A 20661-nucleotide genomic window follows, 5' to 3' on the forward strand; every position below is an offset into this window, starting at 1 on the left:
GCAACCTCCTCCTGCCCCCAGCCAGCACTGCTGCCCCTTCTCCTAAGTGTGCTCCACTCCCCACCCCTGGCCCAACTCCTCCAGCTGCAGCTGTGGTCCCAAACATCTAACTCTTGTCTACTGTCCGCCATGCAGAAACCCAGCAGTAAACGTTCCCGATGCAACCACAAGGTCCACAATCAAGTGGTGCAGCGCTGGCGGTTAGGGGTGTGAAAAATGTTTGCATGGGAAGAGGCCCAAGAGTTGGAATCTGCATGGCATATAATAGGAATACAAGTAATGAACTGGATAACGTGACATTTTAAATTAGGGATACCCCTGCAAATAAAGCCATGGTTCCCGAGCCTGTCCTGACCAATCCCACAGCCAGTCTGATTTTCAGGATATCAATAAATGAGATACATGAAAAATTTGCATATCCTAAATCTCCAAAGCATGCAAATATATCTCTTGCATAATCATTGTAAAGACAACTTTCAAAGCCTTTTACTCAGATAAACAGTTTCTTCCCTCCTCTCCCAGCTAAGAATACCCACAGGTTTTTAGTTGTATTGGGGAGGAAGGGGAGGGGTTTCCGAAGGCGTGCTGGGAAAAGGCATCTACGGATGCTGGTTTTCCGCGTTTACCTCACACAAACTGCAGATACAATGTCCCTGGGTATTCAGAGGGAATGTACCCACGTGATAGCTCTTTAAAAACATCCTAAATGTATGCGGGCATGGTATGGTGCAGGCACTGCAAGGTATTCAAACTTGCCCCCTAGAGACTATCCTGAAAGCCTGACTGACCATGCAGTCAACATGACAGACATGGGACGTCCATCGTAACTCCAATGGTGAAGCAGACACGCCCGCTCCCAGCCCTGCGCAAACTGCAGTCCTGCCACAGTCACTAAATGATGGCAGATAAGGACCAAAATGGTCCATCCCATCTGCCCAGCAAGGTTTTTAGGGCTGTGACTGCCGCTCTGTGCAGGTTACCATCCGGGCTTTACTTATTCAGTCTTTCTTGCCTCCCAGACTCACCCAGGTATATACACACACCAGGCTTGCTACTTACCTGTTCCGCTTTTCTAGTGTCTGCATTGGCTCCTGGTCTCTCCCGGGCATCCGCTTCCAGATTATTTGCCGATGACGCAGGGGTGGTCGGTGTCACCACAGCCGGCGCTGCCGTGGCTGCTGCTGCCTGCTGCTGCTGCGGGGGTTCCTCTTGGGCATTCTTTAGCTCAGAATCTGGGCCCGTCTCTGTCGTCATGGTTACAGATTATTCTGCATTATTTGGGCACCAGTGAAGGAGAACGTGGGGTGGGAGGAGAGGAAGAAAGAAAAAGGAAAACAACGTTGGTTGCCTTTTGAAACCAATAAGAGCAGTAAGGGGGATACACAAGCATGGCTCTTACAAACATGAAAGTTAAGTCAGAAACATCAGCTCTGCAGACTGGAAAAATTGCACAGATTCACAAAGTGAACTTCCTATTGCAGCCTATCACCCTGTGACCTCCAAGAGTGAGGAGCGGGGATACTGCTGGTTTAAATGCTAATTTTTATTTTTTTTTCTGAGACCACACTTTTTACATCATTTGTGCCATAAGCTTCCTCCCATTAATACAATGCACATCACATATATACAGGAGGCATCATAAGGCATTCCAGAATTTGTAGCCATTGTTTTGCTTCTCAAAGGCACACAGGCTACTAGTACCAGAATGCATTGCAAAAGTGGTTAAAAAACCAAGAGTGAATACAATGTTAAGTACAACTGACTGTTCAGTAAATCTGGTAAAGCCCACAGACCAATAGAGGTCACCTGGCTTCTGCATATTTATTGAACTTTAAAAACACATTCTGCCCATAGCAGTCTAACTGTACTGAGCGGATCACAATAATACATAAAACATTACAAAAGAAAAAAAACCCAACAAAACAATGAAATAGTCTTAAACGACTATGTTCTACACAGCATAACCCCAGTGTCAACCCCAATACGAACAATTATGGAAAAGCTTCCAGAAACAAAAATTACATTTGGAAGAAACTCAAGTTGTCAGTCAGGGGAGGGCATTCCACATGACAAGGCCTACAACTGAGAAGGCCCAGGACAGAGTGGTTTACAAATTGTAGCTTGTTGGACAATAAAGTCTAGATGCTGAAGGTGTGTTGGTGAGGACAGCAGTAACAGGTTTTAGTCCACCCTTGCTTGCCAGTTTACTCTCTCCATATTCCTCCTTGCAGAGCCTTTACTCTGCGGGAAAGCAGTGCTTACTATGCCCTCTGTAAAGCATGCACTTACGCTCTACTAGTTACATCAGTCAACTCTGAGTCAGGATAACAACTGAGAATCAGGCTTCCAAGGCCACCGATCTACAGAACCCAGACCTGAAGTCATGCAGAGAGGGGTAGCAACCTTCTGGGGTGGCATTCAGAGCGGCCAGTGATGCTGGCCCAAGATACAGAAACCATGAGATCCGGGAGGAGGGGGGGGGGGGGGGGAATGGAGGACTGGGGAAGTTTAGAGGAATGGAAAGAGGGATTGGAGGTCAGGATTATGACTGGAGACCCAGGCAAGGAAGGGAGGGAGCAATGAGAGCCCACTGGAGAAAAAGGGGGCCGACACTTAAATAATAATAATAATCATAATAATAATAATAGTAGCATTGCTGGCTCTTCTCTTCCCCTTAGAAACTGTCACACAGATCAAAACTGGTAGACAAATTTTCCACCACAGCAGCGACTGTACTCATGCATGGATGTAAAATATGGAAATTAGAAAGCATGTTGAGATACTGTTTAGATTAAAGGTGCTATTTGCATGCAAATTATTATTATTACTATTAATCAGCAGCAGCAGCAGCAATCGCTGACAGTTTTAGAAAACAAATTCTCCTGCTCTAATCAACATCTGGGAAAGGTGGAATCCTGTTTAATAAGCCATTTCAATGGAATTCCATTTTCTCAATAATTCTCAGTCATGGTGGAAACGGGAATCTTATGGAGGTTTGGGCTAGGAGTGCCTGTGATTTTTCACACCTTCACAGATCTACTCGTTGATTTTGTCCACAAAGCCACGTCAAAGTTCAATCTCTAGACCAGTGGTCCCCAAACCTGTCCTGGAGGGCCACCAGCCAGTCGGGATTTTGGGATATCCACAATGAATATGCATGAGAGAAAATTTGCATGTTATGGAGGCAGTGCATGCAAATTTTCTCTCATGCATATTCATTGAGGATATCCCAAAAACCCGACTGGCTGGTGGCCCTCCAGGACAGGTTTGGGGACCACTGCTCTAGACTCTAGAGCACAGTCTTCAAGAGGCAGAACTGAACTCCATGGCTCCACTAGAAGAGACCCTGACGATATCCCTATGCATCTAGGTGGTCCCCAATCTGCTCTTAGTGGGGCCCCCAGTCGAATTTTCAGGATATCCTTAATGAACTTGATTGAGAGAGAGTTTCATGCACTGCCTTCATTGTATACAAATATATCTCACCCATATTCATTGTGGATATCCTGAAAACCCGAATGACTAAGAACACCACCAAGACCGGTTTGGGGACCACTATATAACTATGCCAAACAAATTAAGAATCAAAAGGATTCTGCTTATAAAGACTGTAGGGAGATAACTCATGTTTACCACTGATGCACCAATTATGAATTATAATAGCCACATACAGGCCAAATTCTGACAGGCCCCATAAAGGCACTGTCACAGCAAGAGAAGGAACTTTGCCCAGGTACTTTAAAACCATGTAGTTGTGGAAGATGAAGAGACCTTGCCCTGATACACTGAAGGATACCTCATGAAATGTGTCTGTTTCTCAGTTCCTGTGCAAATATAAAGCAAACAGAGAGGCAACGACTTAAGATCCTAAGCAAATGTCAGGGTCAGCAAGCAAGCAGAGGTCAGAAAGACCCTCACCCTTGGGGGGGGGGGGGGGGCGGCAGCCTGAGACGGAGAAAAACACTCTGACACACAGCTTGACATACAGACGTGGCAGTTCCCCCCCCTCCCCCTGAAGGAATGGGAGGGGGGGGGAAGGACCTGCAGTGCGGCAAAGACCCTTCACCCACCACAAGGTTATGCATATTCATCAGCTGGAAAGCATAAGACAGGGGGGCAAGGAAGAAGAAAAGGAAGGCAAGCAACGGACCCCCAAAAGAAGAGGAGGCACAAACCCTGAATGCAAACCCTGGGGAAAAAAACCCAGAGAGCGGATCCTGAGAGCGACCCTGAAACCTGTGCTGAAGCAACCCTGAAAACAAAAGGGGGGCCAGAAGCAAACCAGCTCTCCCGGCTATCGAGAAAGGAGCAGACCAGGTGTGGCCAGGTGATCGGAGAGAGGAGACCCCGGCACAGGTGTGGAGAGTGACACGTAGACTGTAAAGGGTGAGATTCAGAACCAGAACCAAGCCTCCTTCCTGCACAGCCTGCCCGCTCTGCCAGCACCAAGCCCAGGAAGCAAGCCTCTCCCCTAACCCACATTCTCCAGCCGGAACCTGCTTCAGAGGTGAACAGAGATATCACCTGAAGTTGGAATCAGGGATAAGTAAGTTAGCCATAAGTGTTAATATATTAAGCAAGCTAAGGTTTATGGCATGTTTGTTACCACCCATGATACAGAACTTTCTTTAAGGAAAACTGGTGCTTAGTGGCCAGGACGTTAAAGATAGGAACTGTTGTTATTTTCTAAATGCTATGTCCTGCCAAATCTGATAAATAAAAGTCTATTTCTGAGGAGGATACACGTTGTCTTTTCCCTGACTTAGGATTGCAAGTAAGGTGGCAGGGCAGCTGGCAGTGTCTTGTAGCAGACAGATCCCTGCACCCCTAAACCTGCCTACAAGACCAAAGCTCTCTCTTATCTCTCGCCTTGGGGAAATGCAAACACATGATGCAGGATGATTTCAAGGCAGAAGGTAAATGCTAATTGATCTTTAATTTACAGCAAGCACAGTATCTCCTCATCCACAACTATTCAAGTTTAATGAGATGACAAATGCCTTTGGAAACATGAGCAAGGATGAGCACTCAGGTATGTAAAACCAACAGCATTAATACAAATGACCCGCTTGACTAATTACTGCCTTGTGCTACAGCACCACCCGGCTAACCTGTAAGGAAGGATGTTGCTTTTTACGACTTGTTTTGATTTGCACTTGACGATTCCAATTTAGCAGATGAGTGATGGCAGGTTTCCGAGTCCCCCAAGGAATAAAGAGAAAATAAAATCCTTTACCTCTCAAGCCATGACTGACTGAAATGATTGCCTTCTCTATTTTTAAAAAGGTCGGAGGTAACGTTTATTATAATTCCTCTTACTTGACAATATCTAGGAACATGATGAATTCCGCATCAGTTCTAAATATTGTTTAATTGGTTATATGGAGAGAGAGAGAGAGAGATCTGCGTTTGTTTGCTTCCATTTGATATTCTGCCTTTTTATTAGGAAAGGCACAAGGCAGCTTAGAAAGAAAGAAAAGTGAATTGCAGTACAAATATCTAGACGCGGGGGGGAGGGGAGGAGTAATAAAAACTAAACTGGAGACCAAACAATACAAAACTATACAGGTAGCAATACACGGTGCACACGGATGTCATAGTATAGGGAGGATACGCAGCAATAAGATAAACAAATAGGGCACACAAAAAGTAGAATTATATAGTTTACCATCACCCCCCCCCCAATACTTTGAGATTTGTTTAAATTTCTCTTGCTGAGAATCCATTATAATCAGCAGAGCAGGAGACACCACAGAGATATGGGGAATGCCATCTGCACACACAAACACACTTTGCACAAAAATATCGGAAGACGACAAAAGCATGGAGCATGTGTAAATAATGTAAGTTGCTAAAGCCTTAATGAAATTATTTATTAAATGGCCTATAAGAATTGTGGGTGCCTGCAGACACATCAGCTGGACTGGCCATCGGGATGGCAAGAGCAGGCGAAGCAAAGCCCCTGGCAGTTCAGTGCAAATGCCTGAGAAACTAATGGATATTACCACGTTGCCCTCTGATTAAACCAGCATGCTTCTACGTCTGCAGTCGGGCTTCCAAAAGCTGCCCTGGTGACCCCACAGGACATGCACAATGAATATACATGAGAAATGTGCATATACTTGGTCTCCAGTGTATGCAAATGCAACTCCTGCCTATTCATTGTGGATATCCCAAAACCCATTTGACTGTGGGGGTCACCAGGTCAAGTTTGGGAAGCCCTGCATGAGCAGTAGGCTGAGCTCAATTGGAATTTTTATAAGTGCTTAATAAGCAGCAGAGTACTGTCTCATGCAGCCATGCGCCATGTCAGGTATTTCAGTGTACGTTCCATAGTGGCCGCTGATTATATACTCTCCCAGGAAACTGGGTTTTCAGGATATCCTTAATAAATATTCAGAACACATATTTTCTTACAGCAAAGGCAATGCATGCAAATACATCTCATGCATATTCATTATAGAAATCTTGAAAATCTGTCTAGAGTGGAGCCCTGATGGACAGTTTGAGCACCACTTCCAAGGTCGTTGGGATCAGTGAGCAACCTGGGTGGCCACCCAGGGCACCACGGCACCGTGCTGCAGGGATGGAAGCAAGCTTCTGCACACACAGCCACATCTTGACCGGCCATCTATGAAATTGGAGGAAGGACTCCCAACCCTCAGGACCAACTGAGGGGTTGATTAGCCCAGTAATGGTCCTGACCACTACTCTAGGAGTTTCACAAAGTCTGTGGGCGCACACACACAACTCTAAAAGCCTGTTTGTGTAATTAAATCAAAATGCATTGGGCTGGATGAAGTATAAAAGGTGGAACCGATCTCTCTGTTACATGACATACAGACTCCTGCAGGCCATGCAGGTCGTGGCCTTCATTGCCTGCCTGCTGGTTTGGAGGTGAAGCGAACAGCCCGAGCTAGACCCCCGTGCTTAATTCAAATTAATCTTAAGGGCAGTCCACCTGGCAATAATTTTCCCAATAAAATTGACTGCAGTCATTTTTCTTGACGCTGGAAACACTTCCCTAAGTGCAGAAAACCAGAGATTGCAATCTCCTGCCCCTGTTTACTGACAGGGCTTCACCACTTTTTTTTTTACGTAGGCTCAGATGCTGCTCATAAGTTCCTCACTTTCACATCGGGCACCTTGCATTTAAAACTTTAAGCACAAAGGTTAAACTGGTCTTACTTCTTGAATATCAGCCAGCCTTGGCACTACTGGCACTGGTTTTTGGTTTTCTTAATGATCTTACTAGAGGATTATGATGGTGTTAAGCCTCCATTAAGACTTTCTCAAAAATACTTTTTTTGTTTTAAAACATGGAAGAGCATTAACAATTTTTACCATTAATTATAAAGCATGGAATATACTTTAGCCAGCCAAGTGGCTGGACTGGCTCAACATTCCAGGATTTTTTAAATCTCTAAACTGAGCACAGTATCTTGCAGAATGGAATGGTTTCTTGCCAAGAGGACCAAACAACTGCATCCGGCCTTCGGAAGGCTATTTTCTTTTTATTTAAGAAGTGAAATCTGAAACCAGATGAACCTACAATGACTGCAGAGAAGTCACCTGGCCTGGAGAAAATAGCAAGTGCATTTAACAAAGCCAAAATCGTTAGGTTGGCAGCCCACTGCCGTGTTCGTGCAACCATGCACCCCACGATTATCTTTTTCAGCGCCTTAAAAGAGAAATCGAAACCAAAACCGAAGGCCCATTAAAATAGCACGACTTGGCAATGAGATTCTATGAGCACCTGGTCAGACAGAAATACCCAGAGGATGCAACAATGGAGTAATGGGGCATTATCAAGAGACCTTCAGCCAGTGCCTCCAAATAAAAAATGACAAGAACATTGATGGGGTCTCCCACCGATGACAATATATGACTTTTTAGCAACTCCCTATGACTAAATGTATTTGTGGGTCCGTTGATGTGATACAAGGCCAATCCTTCATCTGCAAATGAGACCACCGGTGACAAAAGATAACAACAAACACACATCCTATTGGCGCAACTCATTTTCTATATCTAGTTTTTCATACAGTTTCTTCTCAGACCCAAGTGAACAGGCAGCACCCTTGAGGTCAACTGTAGAGAATCCCAAGATGTTTTATCAGCATAGAACCATTTCATGTTAATCCTCTCTTCTCCCCATTATCTGCCCCCCCCCCCCCCCCACGTGCCGATAAAAGGTTAATGCCAGCAAACTGGAAATCATGAGAGAGAGGTTGAGCTCCCCTCCCCAACTGCAATCACGAATATGTAACCCTGACTTCCCAATTGATTTCTCTGAGAAAAGGAGGACTACAGCTTCCCACATGCCACAGGGGAGGGGAGGGGGTCAAACCCAGGACTAGCTCAGATTGCCCTCCAAGACATGGAGCTACGTAGTCACCCTAACTATAAGCTGCCTTGTGTTATAGCCATAACAGCAGCTTTACTTGCCCACTTCTATCTGACGATCCTGGATAGTGGAGACAAAAGCTCCATTTTCAGTACAAAATGACAGAAGCATATGAATGAAAGGAAGCCAGGATTTATTATTTTAATTTGGGCAGCTGTGGTAAACACTGCAGGGAAATCGACTTTTCGAGCTGGGGCTTCTGCTTGAACTACTCTCCTGTTTCTTTCCCTCCAGGTGTGCTCTGGCTGCTTGTAGATATTTTTTCCCCTTATTTATTTCTCTTACTCTCCTGTCCTATAGCTAGGAACATTATTCTGAGCACAAACCAGCTCTCCTAAGGTGGGGGAGGGGCTATTTTCCAAAGGATATATAATGGGTAAAAGGCGGCCCTCAGCAGGATGGAAAGAGGTACCCCAAAGTCGAGGCCATTTTGTGATGAGTTGCCGGGATCTTGCACATGTGATCTCTGAAATATTCCAAATTATCTGTTATGCCTGCTGATATTTTAGAGATCAAGTTTCTCTTGCCATTATATCCCCCCTCTGGGCTTTTTTTTTTATTTTTCAGAAACTGATTTTCAGTTTCCTATGACCAAGTGTTCCTTTCTTATTTGCAAGTTTTGATGCTGCGCTGCACTAAGCTGAGCTCACGACTCTGGATGAAAACCCGCAAGGTAGACGAAGGAAGACATTCTAGATACAATATGGTGAGTCCACAGAGTCTGACATGACTCCCAGGAAGAGGAACACTGGAGTGGACAGTCAAATCAATTCACGCCCCTACCGTGTGGTCTTAGTTCCCCGGTAACACCAAGCACAACTATGCTACAGCAGAAGTTTTTGACTGGTGCAAACTGGTCCAGGCAGTCAGACACAGATGCTACACACACACCTATACACACACGATTCCCGCTATCACAGAGAGTAAGAGCTGGGTACCCACAAATTCATTCTACTTCTTTCCAGCTCTTATTTTCATTTGCAAAAAGTGAATTTTCAAACTAAGAGGCTGATGTACTGAAACACGCCAACGCCTGCAAACGTGTTAACATGTGCTAAAACAAATAATGGCTCTATTCTGTTTGTGAGAGCCTGCACACATTATTTGCCGCCTTGTCACACGCTATTTCACTATCACAGACATCAAGGAAACTTTATGGAAAATTAAGTTGAGTTGCAGAGTTATGTACGTCTGCTCATTACCTATGTTCGCATAACTAAGTAATGTGTGTTAAAAGACGTGAATGTAAATGTAGAGCCATTTATGGCAAGAAAATTCGTAAGCACCAAAATTTGTAGCATACGCAAATTAGCAACAAAGTCATCTGCGTGCGATTAACATGGGCCATTGCCGTACATTAATTAACACAATTAAAAAATGCCTACTGTACCTGGATATAACTCGCCTTGAGCTACAATGAAAAGGCATGAGCATAAGCTAAATACTATTATTATTATTATTATTTAGTGTGACACCCAATAATGGCCCATGTTATCGTGGCTTAGTACACCTCTGTATCTGGAAACAGAGAATAGGACTGTTTATGACAACTACCCAGTGCACTTAGCTGGGCCATTTTCCCTTTTCACTGCAACCTTGCTGGGAGAATCTCAAGTAATAAAATCCAGTTCATTGATCACCTGTGGGGGCGCCAGATGCATTAAGCTTACTTCTGTCTGTAAGTTAGTAGGCAAATCTGCACACAAGTTACACCAGGCAAACTTATGTGCAGTCGTCATCAAAGATTATCCTAAAATTTTAACATTGGTACACCGGATTTTACATGGTGAATGACCTAAATATATGAAAGTCCTGGTACACTGGTAACTGTCCACAATGAAGTTTACATTCTGTCAGTCAACGATTATTAACCATTCCAGGTGCCAAAGAAGTGCGCTTACTGCAAACTTCTCGCCATGCTTTTTCCCAGATAGAATGGCATTCCATAAAACTGGCACTATTAGAAGTGCATCTGATTACTTACTACCAATATTTTAGAAAGAAACTGAAAGATTTTCTTCTTAATACTACTTTTAAAAGATATGATACATATGTTGGTTTTAGTATAATTTGTTTATGCTTGTTTATTGTCATTATATTAGTATTGCTTGTACGACTGTAGTTTGAAGATTATTGTGATCCGCTTCAAACAGTTGCCAGGATTTACAAGTGCTTGCTTGTATTCAGCAACACGGCCTGCGCACAATTCCACCTGCTATTTGGGGCATGTTGTTTTACCGAGAGAACGTCCATGCACATATTTAAAACCAAAAAGTAGGAGGGTTAAGTCCCAACCCCCAACCAGACTTCACCCCCTGAATTGCCCCTCCCCTATGCACATACGGGAAAGTACATACAGTGTGTACACATGGAAGTCTATGCATGTATCGGTCACGCGGTTTTCTAAAGGGCCGTTTCAACAGGTAAAGCGCTACTTTACCTGCAGAAGTCCCTCTGAGAAAAATCCTTTCCAATATCAGCCCTTCGGCTTTGTAAGCAGGTACAGCCCTCACAACTTTGCAAGATTACCATTAGGAGAAACTATTTCTCACTTATCATGAGCAGCTATTTTAGGACGGGCAAATTATTGCGAGGCAGAGTCGAGATTGATAATCTCAAAGTTCAGTACAAAAGGTAAAACTATAAAGCCGGCGCTTGTTTTAAAAACAGACATCCAGTAAATTCACGAGGCAGCTCTGCTATCTCTCCCTGGCTTTTATGTCCTGTCATTTGGTGTTTATTAGAATGATTAAGTTTTAGGTTTATGCAGCACTGGGATTTGCAGTGGAGGGTACAGCAAACATGACAGAGAAGATGAAACGGAACGTGACCGAAAGGAAAATTGAACTAAAGAGCTCGGGAGAACCCTGGGAGGTGAGTGAAGGAGGGGCCCGAAGCAAAAGTAACAGGAACAAGAAAAGCTATTAAGAGCCTTCGATTTCTAATGAATGTTTCTGTACTTCACTACTGACAATCATTAGCAGTTATTATACTACAGTCAGAAGTGCGTTCTCCTCTATTGCGTATATAAATATAAATATCTTTTTTTCTTAAAGAAGTCTGAGCTACCTGTAGTGCCAACTTACCTGACAAAGTTCAGGCTGTGTTTTTTCTCTGAGCATTCCACAATAAAGGAGATCACTTCTAACTACAGAATAATAACTGTTAAAAGAAATTATATATATATTTCTTTTTTTTTTTTTTTATGACCAACAAAATGAGCAAAGCCGGTATGAACTTCCTGGAACACGCGTGTTACCACATCATCATGCCCTTGATTTTTACAGCCCGCGTTATTTTAATAGTAGAAATCAGAGAAGAATTCTATTCATTGCCTCCTGGTAGTACTGAAACACAGTTTTAGTGCCTCCGATGACCACAGAGAGAAAGCAAGTTTAATGATAAAAGGAAAGGTTTATTGATGCACAGCTCCAGTCAGATGCGTAGTTTATCTGAGGAAGACACACACCACACTTACCAATCTCGGTAAACTTCCTGACAGGCAGTAAAAATGGTTTACATTTCCAATTTTCAATAGCTAATAAAACAGATGAGAATTTCTGCTTGTAATTTAAGAAAAGGGAACTAAAAATGATTAACTGGACCATGGTTCATGTTTCAGGTGCAGACGCATTCCTACCAGCATGATTCGACCGCTCGCTGAAGTTCAGCGTAAACGCTAGGGGTGTGCATTTGGTCCCTACGTATTGGCAATCCGCAACGGATGTGCCAATATTCGTTGCATTCATGGGGGAAGCAAAACGTATCGCGATTCCCCACGAATACAACAAATTTTCGCCGAATTATTCGGCCGCCAATTTAAACAACCCCCCACCCTCCTGATCCCCCCCAAGACTTACCAAAACTCCCTGGTGGTCCAGCGGGGGGTCCGGGACCCATCCCCTGCACTCTCACACCCTCGGTACCAGTCCAAAATGGTGCCGATAGCCTTTGACCTGCTATGTCACGGGGGCTACCGGTGCCATTGGACAGCCCCTGTGACATAGTAAGGGCAAGGCTATCGGCGCCATTTTGGTTCCTGGCACCCGACGGCACGAGTGCAGGAGATCGCTCCCGGACCCCCGCTGGACCCCCAGGGACTTTTGGCCAGCTTGGGGGGGGCCTCCTGACCCCCACAAGACTTGCCAAAAGTCCAGCGAGGGTCCGGGAGCGACCTCCTGTACTCGGGCCGAATTGCCAGTATTCAAAATGGTGCCGGCGCTACCTTTGCTCTCACTATGTCACAGGGGCTGACGGTTGGTGACATAGTGAGGGCAAAGGCTAGCGCCGGCGCCATTTTGAATACTGGCAATACGGCCCGAGTGCAGGAGGTCGCTCCCGGACCCCCGCTGGACTTTTGGCAAGTCTTGTGGGGGTCAGGAGGCCCCCCCCCAAGCTGGCCAAAAGTCCCTGGGGGTCCAGCGGGGGTCCGGGAGCGATCTCCTGCACTCGTGCCGTCGGGTGCCAGGAACCAAAATGGCGCCGATAGCCTTGCCCTTACTATGTCACAGGGGCTACCAGTAACATTGGTCAGCCCCTGTCACATGGAAGGAGCACAAGATGGCGCCGATGGCCATGTGACAGGGGCTGACCAATGGCACCGGTAGCCCCTGTGACATAGTAGGGCAAAGGCTATCGGCGCCATTTTGAACTGGTACCGAGGGTGTGAGAGTGCTCCCGGACCCCCGCTGGACCACCAGGGAGTTTTGGTAAGTCTTGGGGTGGTCAGGAGGGTGGGGGGTTGTAGTAAATTTAATTTTAGCCAGATAACGAATAGGATTAGACGTATAACCGTATCGGGACGCCATACGGACGTATGCAACGTATCTGCCCCCTGACGAATACGTATCCCGAATGCAACGTATGGCGTACCTCTGCACATCCCTAGTAAACGTCATTCACTGCGGTGAAAGATTAAAATACTTGTCTGGGATTCCTGCTTCACGTGTAGGAGATGTGCCGAGATAAAGACAGTGGAAGTGGAAGGCTAGATGTACTGCTACCCTCGATGCGGTGTTAGATAGATATTCTTTGCTTAGTTTGTAGAAATGGGGTTGGCAAATCTGTCAGTGTCCTACGTCTCCATCTGGGCACCCCAGAGAGCGCCAAGAGTGATACCACAAAGCTCCCAGGCTGCAAACGGAGCAACTTGGTACCACATTGGTCCTGGCAGTGAGAACAATGTTTGGCAGGTGAACAGAGTCCAAGCCTGGTGCCCACAAAACAAGCTGCCAGGGTAGCTGCTGGACAGCATGGCACGTTGGACAAGGGCTGCTTTCAGCACCCCGGGCTCAGGTGCTCGGAGACTGGCACTCAGAAGCAATCGCCTTTCTTGCCCACCCCCAGCCATGCCAGCTGTCTTCGATTTTCTCTTCCGAAGCTCAAGGTTTCACATCCAAAATCCCCACATGGATAGAGATTTTTTTTATTTTATTTTTTTTTGTAATTTGAGCCTTTTGGAGGAAAAAAATGGTTTTGAAAAAAAAAAGCGTGTGTGTGAAAGAAAACACATGTTTAGGCAAAGAAAGGGAAAGGAACTGGGAACAGCGTCACCAGTAGATCAAATTAGCAACAGCTTTGAGATTCTTCCTTTTTTTTTATTGGCTTGGCAGTTTTCTCCTGCTTCTTTAGGCTTCCAGCTCAGCCACCGTCCGGGGATTCTCCATGCCACCTCTTTTTTTAACCCTGCGGGCCCAGGCACTTGCAGGGCTGGTCCTTGGCCCAGGACCCGCAGAGCGTAGTTTCCTCTGGAATCCAACAGGCCTGCCCCCTGGAGTCTGGCCAGGAGGTGTCACTGTTCCGCAATGGCCGAGATTCCCACCCCACCCAGAAGGCTGCGAGCACTGCTGCCAGTTTCAGCCAACCCATGGAGCAGATGCCAGACCTGGGTCTTGCACCGCCACCAAGTCCTTGACCTGCCACTTTGGATTTCAATGGGGAGGTGCTGGCTCAGTGGCAATGCTTCACACCTGGGTGTGATTCTCAAGCCTGACTTAGGCTCCTCTGGGCCGAGGACCCTGGAGAGACGGCACTTCCAGCCCCTGTTGGGGGAGGGAAGAGAATCACAGCCTCCACTCAGCAGCAACACCTAGTGGCCAGGTTCAGGGGACCCAGGTCCAATTTTCCAGAGGGAGCTGCACCTTGTGGCTCTTTGACTGAGGACTATTGCCATGATGCTTGGCCAATTCAGAGCACTGACCTGTCTAAAAACCTGCAGAAAGGGGCCTTAATCGCGTCTTCCCAGACGCACGGGGCCATTGAGCCACTTTTTTTTTTTTTTTTATTAAACATACAATACAATTATTTGTCTTTTGCCAAATTTCTTTTGGCTACAAGCTTTTCTAAAGTCAGGAATTTGGGTCAATAGAGTCCTCGCTTATTAAGATAGCATAGACAAATGTTCTATGCACATTTGTACGCAGCCCTCTCTCTAGCTAGGTTCAAGGCTGATAGGGGGGTGGTCAGAAAGAGGAGAGAGAGAGAGCTCAGATAACTCTTTGGATGAAGGACCGCACCATGCTTGAGGCACCAGTGCGAGAGTCCAAAGACGTTCATGTGCAAACCACCAAGACCCAGGCATCTTCAGCACAGTCCTTGCATCCTGAAGGCCTAGGAAACAGAGGAGATGGGACACAAGCCATAGAAAGGGGGTGAAAAGAATGGCGGGGAAGGAAAACGGAAAAGGAAGATGAGAAAATGGGAGTAAGAGGGAAAAAAAAAAAGGGAACAAGAAAGGTTCTTAATTCCCATTGTGCTGTTTCCCTGACTCAGCAATTTAAGCTAATGCCAAACAAAGCAAGCTGCTGCTCTTCTCTCCGAATCGGTGGCCACGTTCCCAGCCTCTGCTGGCCTTTCTGCTTTGTCTAGCAAAGATGTCACCACCGTCATCTGGAAATGGGCCTGCCGTATCACGTGATTTCTAGAAGTTACCTGGAGAGAAAAGCAGAAAAAAGGTCTCTCCTGCCCTCTCTGGCTCCGTCTCCTGCTCTTGTTACCAACCAGCCTGGCCCATAAGGGGGCAAAAGGCAGAGATCTCGGGCACTTTAATTGCAAAGTTCCAAGGAGTGCGATTTCGTTTAATAGAGTTGTCAGCGCTAATCTCTTTTTATAGGTCCTGTGGGGTGCAGACAGCTGAAAAGGCCAACGCTTTCACGTCTGAGAACGTGGCGGCTGGCGCCCGCTGTGACTGGTAAGTTGGCTGCGACAGGGAGCGCACAGAGCCCATGCACGCTGTATGCCGGCCGGGGCAGGAAGCAGGAGGGGTGACACAAGTCACCCCTCCTGCTTCCTGCCCCGGCCGGCATACAGCGGGACTCCAAACTCCCGTCGAGGCTAAAAACGCCAGCACTGTCACAAAACGTGGATCTGGGCCTGGGCCGGCATGGTTCTGGGACTAGCTGGGCCCTGTGGCTAGTTCATGCTACCGATCAAACCCTAAACACTTCTGTTACAAGGAATAGAAACGCGTTGGGAGGAGAGAGAGGCCAAAGAAGCAGGAGTGTTCCTGTGTTTATTAAAGGTTTCCTCTCCTGCACTGTGGAGCTTTATCCACCCTGCCTCATTTGTTTACACAGTGTCCTGTGTCCTTCCAGCCCCATATCGTGGTTGTTAATTATTTATGCCTTTACTTAAAGCTTTTATCTAGGGAGCTGTGTACATTTGACAAGCCGTACATCCATTAGAAGGCAGGGGTTGGGGGAGGGAGAGCAGGATTTAGGGCTTCAATTTTTTTTTTTCCCAAAAGGCTGGAATACTACACAGCCTTTCATCAGAGGAAAATTTCTGGTACCCCCTGTCTCGCCAAACATATACGTCCTCCAGTGCCCAGATCCTACCCCACCTTCAGTTCTGAGATTTCACAGACGCACAGGACAGCAGGTAACTACAAAAAGCCCAGGCAAGGCTCCCCAATTTACTTCTTGCTGCAGTGCCGCAGACCCCGGGTTGCGATCTGTCGTCCCTTCACTTTTTTTTTGCCACTAGGGACCCCCTGTGCTTATCCCAGGCCTTCTTGGGGTCTATTACTGGCTTTGCCTCCACCACCTTCCCCGGGAGTCCATTCCAGGCATCCGCCACCCTTTCCATGAAAAAATATGTTCTGGTGTTGCTCCCGAGTCAGCTCCCGTCGTGGAACAGTCTCTTTACCTCCATATTTTATTTGTACATGTTTTTTTTGGTTTTGCTAATTTTCGTGTCGTATGGGTTTCTGTAATTTGTTGCTGGGAATGTCTGCATAACACTTTTAGGGCACTAGAAAGCTGAGGGGCGAGGGGGGTTGACCGAGGTTCATACAGCCCACGGATGTCAGGTCACCAGTTCAAATCTGGCTCTGGTCGTCAAGGCCCAAAAGTCATTACCATCTGAAAGCCATTCAGGGGCCTAGGGGAAAAGGGCATCACTGCCATTTCCAGCGGGCGGGTCACTGTCTAAATCACTAAAGAAACATTGGGCCAATTTGCCACTAACTGTTGACCATCTCAGCAGACAGCCCCACAAGCTACAGAAGAAGCCTGGAGCGGCGCTGAGGTGCATTGGCAGGGGGGACCTTCGCTGCCGCCCCCTGTACTGTACCCTCTTTGGGCTTCGGTTTCCAGAACTGTCAATCTGGCACCTTTACGTGAGCATTGCGTTCACCGCAGGGAAAAGAGAATAAAACTGAATGCCGCTTTGGAGCGGAGCTTGGATTCTCAGTCTCCTGCAGAATTGTAGGTTTCTTCTCCTTTCCCTCTGGGTTTACTGCTTCTCTAATATAACCCAGCAATTCCTTGAGGGTTATTAACTACTTGTTTTCATTTTCTTATCCACTGCTCTGGGTATTGGTGGGGGGGGGGGGGGGGTCGTCTCCAAGTTTTAATTTTCCCACAGGGGAGATTATTATTCCCATTCTACATATTTTCCTGAAATCAAAATTTGGCACATGGTGACACTTTTAGTTGGATTGCATTTTAGAGTTCATTACTCACCTTTTTAAATCATAGCTCGAGGCCTATTACACTTAGGTGCAGTAGATATTTCTCTGCCCCAGAAGGCTTACCATCTATGTTTGTCCCTGAGGCAAAAGAGGGTGAAGTGACTTGCCTGAGGTCAGGAGGAATGTCCACGGGAGAAGCAGGATTTCCATCTTCTCAGCCTGCTGCTCTAAACACTAGACCCTCTCCCTCTACCTGTCACCGACACTGGGGCAGGCATTCACCCCCACACCACCTTTTCACAACTTGCTACACAGAGTAGCAGCGTTTTACTCCTCCCGGGAGGGTTTAGGTTAGTGCAGCACGGGACTTTATTGGAACCATGGATTCACTGCATCCCAAAAGAGCCTAATTCATTACAGCTTTTCTCCCATTCTTTACCAGGGGAAAAAGTCCTTGATGGATCGGGAACTGAATCGCAACTACAAGGAACCCAAAACTAGTCAGCAATCCCTCTGCTTGCCACTATCAGAAACAGGATACGGGGTGTTTGGCTTGCTTCATTGTGGCAGCTCTTATGTTCTTGTTTCGTAATTTTTCTCTACCTGAAGTTCTTCCAGATCACTATCTGTAGGAAGCTGGGACTAATAGGGCTGCAAGCTTCCCCCTTTAAATAGCTCAGCTTATGAACTATGCATCAACTCCACTTTTATCTATATTCTCTGGCTCCTGTGTGATTTTAGCTGCGTCCCATGTGTCATCACCGAGGTCCCCCATGTCAGATCATATAAAATTGCGCAAGGTTACACAAGTCCCTGGCAATAATAGGGTGAGACACACCTGAGGCAAGGGCATGTGAAATCCTCTGCTGTGTCTGAAGCTTGCCAGCATCCGCCACCCATCCAAAGGAAGGTGGAAAGCACTGTTCACTTCTACGCCAGAAACTACCAACGAGCCTCCTGTGGATTTTGTTTTGATATCGCCTAGTGTGCGTACTCCAGCCGCGTCCGCCCACCCCCAACCTCCTCCTCTGGCCTACCCCACACACAGGTAAAAATTATGCATGTATAACATTTTATATGAAAAAGGACATTCAGAAGTACAGCTTTCTGCAGTAAAAATATCACAGCAGTGCACGTAAATATAATATACCTATCATATGTCAACCAGAAAACTCTGTTAAAAGGCAAAAAAGACACTTGGAACCTATACAGTATTAGGCCTATTGTACCGTGTGTTGAGTCTGGACTTGGCACTCAAAGCCATGAGTAAACTGACTTAAAATTACAATACAGTAAACCTCCCATATCATAGCATCACTAACTGCCATCACTCGATCACTAACAACCCTACCTATGAAAGGCAATGCTATAAATATTACACCAGGCCCTAACACACCAATACACCTCCTATGAGGAAAATAGAACAAGCCTATCTGATATAGAATCCTACACGCTAGCAGAATACCTTAAATTCGATCATGCAGGCAGACTCTCGCCAAATACAGAAGAGATCAAAATGTAAAAATAAAAACATGCAGACAAAAACTGAACTGAAAGCCACAACACTATAGACACTGCATGCAGCACAACAATGGGAAAACAGAAACACTGCCATTCTTCATAAAATATCAAATAAAACTGAGAAATATAAAATAGTAAAAGCCATGCTATTAAAAAGAATATTATAAAATAGCTGACAAAAATAGAATAACATCAAATAATTAAAAACGCAAACATTTTAAAAATTCTTCCAAACTCCAAAAAATAAAAAATACTGAAAAAAAAGCAAACAGTAAATACACACAATGATTAAAATAATAATGAAAAAAAAAAAAAAATTATCCGTTCTTCATACCTGGGAACGTTTGATTTCCAGTTGCCCTGAGATTGTCATAGATTAACACACACACACACGTTCCAAATCTCTCTCTCAATTACACACTCCCTCACACTGGCTCCCTCTCTCACACACACACTTCCTCTCTCTCTCCCACAGGCTCTCTTGCACTCTCATTCTGGGCCTCTCCATATTCTTTCGCTGCAGATGGGATGGGCTCCACCTGTGGCTTTCCCAGGCCCCTCTCTTCTGCATCTTCAGCCACAGATGGGATAGGCTCAGCTCACAGCTCCATCGGACCTAATCTTTGGCCGCAAGTGGGATGGGTTCTGCTCGTGGCCCTGCAGGGCCCCGCTCTCAATCTTCAGCCATGATCAGAATGGGTTCCACTTGTGGCCTATCTTAGGCAGCACTGGCGATTTTACTGCTCTCTACTGGTTTGTGCTCTAGGAAACCGCCTAATTCGCCTAATGGATGCACCGGCCCTCAAGAGGGACTGCGTGTGTCCAGAAAGGGATCATCGTTACCATGCGTATCTTAACGAAGCTGACAGGCATTACACCAAGAGTTTTCAACACTGTCCTCGCATACCCCCTAACTAGTCAACTTTTCAGGATACCCATAATGAATATGCATTAGATAGACCGGCCTACAGCTGAGGCAGTGCATGCCACATATTCACTGTGGATATCCTAAAAACTGAACTGCCAAGAAGGTACTCCAGGAGTTGAAAACTCCCCTGCAATTCAGAGCAGTGATCTATCTAAAAATCCCACAGAAAGAAGGCTTAGTGGCTTCTTCCAAGACACAGGGGCCTTTGAGCCATTTTTGGTTTTGTTTTTTTCTTTTACACAATGCAATTTGTCTTTTGCCAAATTGCATAAGTTTTTTGGCATACGTTTTTCTAAGTCTTGGATTTGGGTCAATAGAGCCCTTCCTTAAGAGGATAGCACAAATTATTTCTCCTAAATATTGTCATTGCTTTCAGGCCTTACACAGACACATCCCTCCTACTGCACTCACCTTTAACTGACGCCTGAAGCCATATTCAAATCTTTATTAACAAATAAACATACATGAGAAATAACATTTGAGCCACAAGCGTTACATCGCTTCCCTTCCGGGTACAGCCAGTATTTCAGGTGACTGTCGTCACCAATAACAGCAGCTCAAGAGCCTCCCTTCTGCATCAGATACCAGAAGGTATTCAAGAGGGAAGCAAAAAAAAAAAGTGTACAAAACCAGATTAGCTCCTTGAAGAGGGATGATCTGCTTCAACAAATGGCATATCAAGATAAACAACTCCTCCGCCACTCTCCCGCCAGCCCCCTCTCTCAGCCATGCTTGAGAGCCTCCTATTCCCCCTGGGCTTAGGCAAAAGACAGCCTGTACATTTCCTCTCTCTCTCTCTGATTCCTCCTCATCTACCTCCGCACCCTCTTCTAGAACTCCTAACTCGCTTGCTGCTCTAAAGCAAATGCTTTTTCATGTCAGTCATCAGCCTCC

The 20661-nt window shown here is 45.9% G+C and overlaps 1 protein-coding gene across 4 annotated transcripts in view; it reads right to left on the bottom strand.

The window, feature by feature from the left end:
* EPB41L1 (erythrocyte membrane protein band 4.1 like 1) overlaps positions 1–20661 on the bottom strand; it is a 297891-nt gene that overhangs the window by 106841 nt on the left and 170389 nt on the right. For all 4 annotated transcript variants that reach the window (XM_029611762.1, XM_029611761.1, XM_029611759.1 and 1 more), the window contains one exon: positions 1060–1268. In XM_029611762.1, coding sequence (XP_029467622.1) covers positions 1060–1254 — 195 coding nt within the window. In that variant the 5' untranslated portion in view covers positions 1255–1268. The remainder of the gene's footprint in view (positions 1–1059; positions 1269–20661) is intronic.

The sequence above is a fragment of the Rhinatrema bivittatum genome, chromosome 8 (genome assembly GCF_901001135.1).
Source record: "Rhinatrema bivittatum chromosome 8, aRhiBiv1.1, whole genome shotgun sequence".
Taxonomy (NCBI): domain Eukaryota; kingdom Metazoa; phylum Chordata; class Amphibia; order Gymnophiona; family Rhinatrematidae; genus Rhinatrema; species Rhinatrema bivittatum.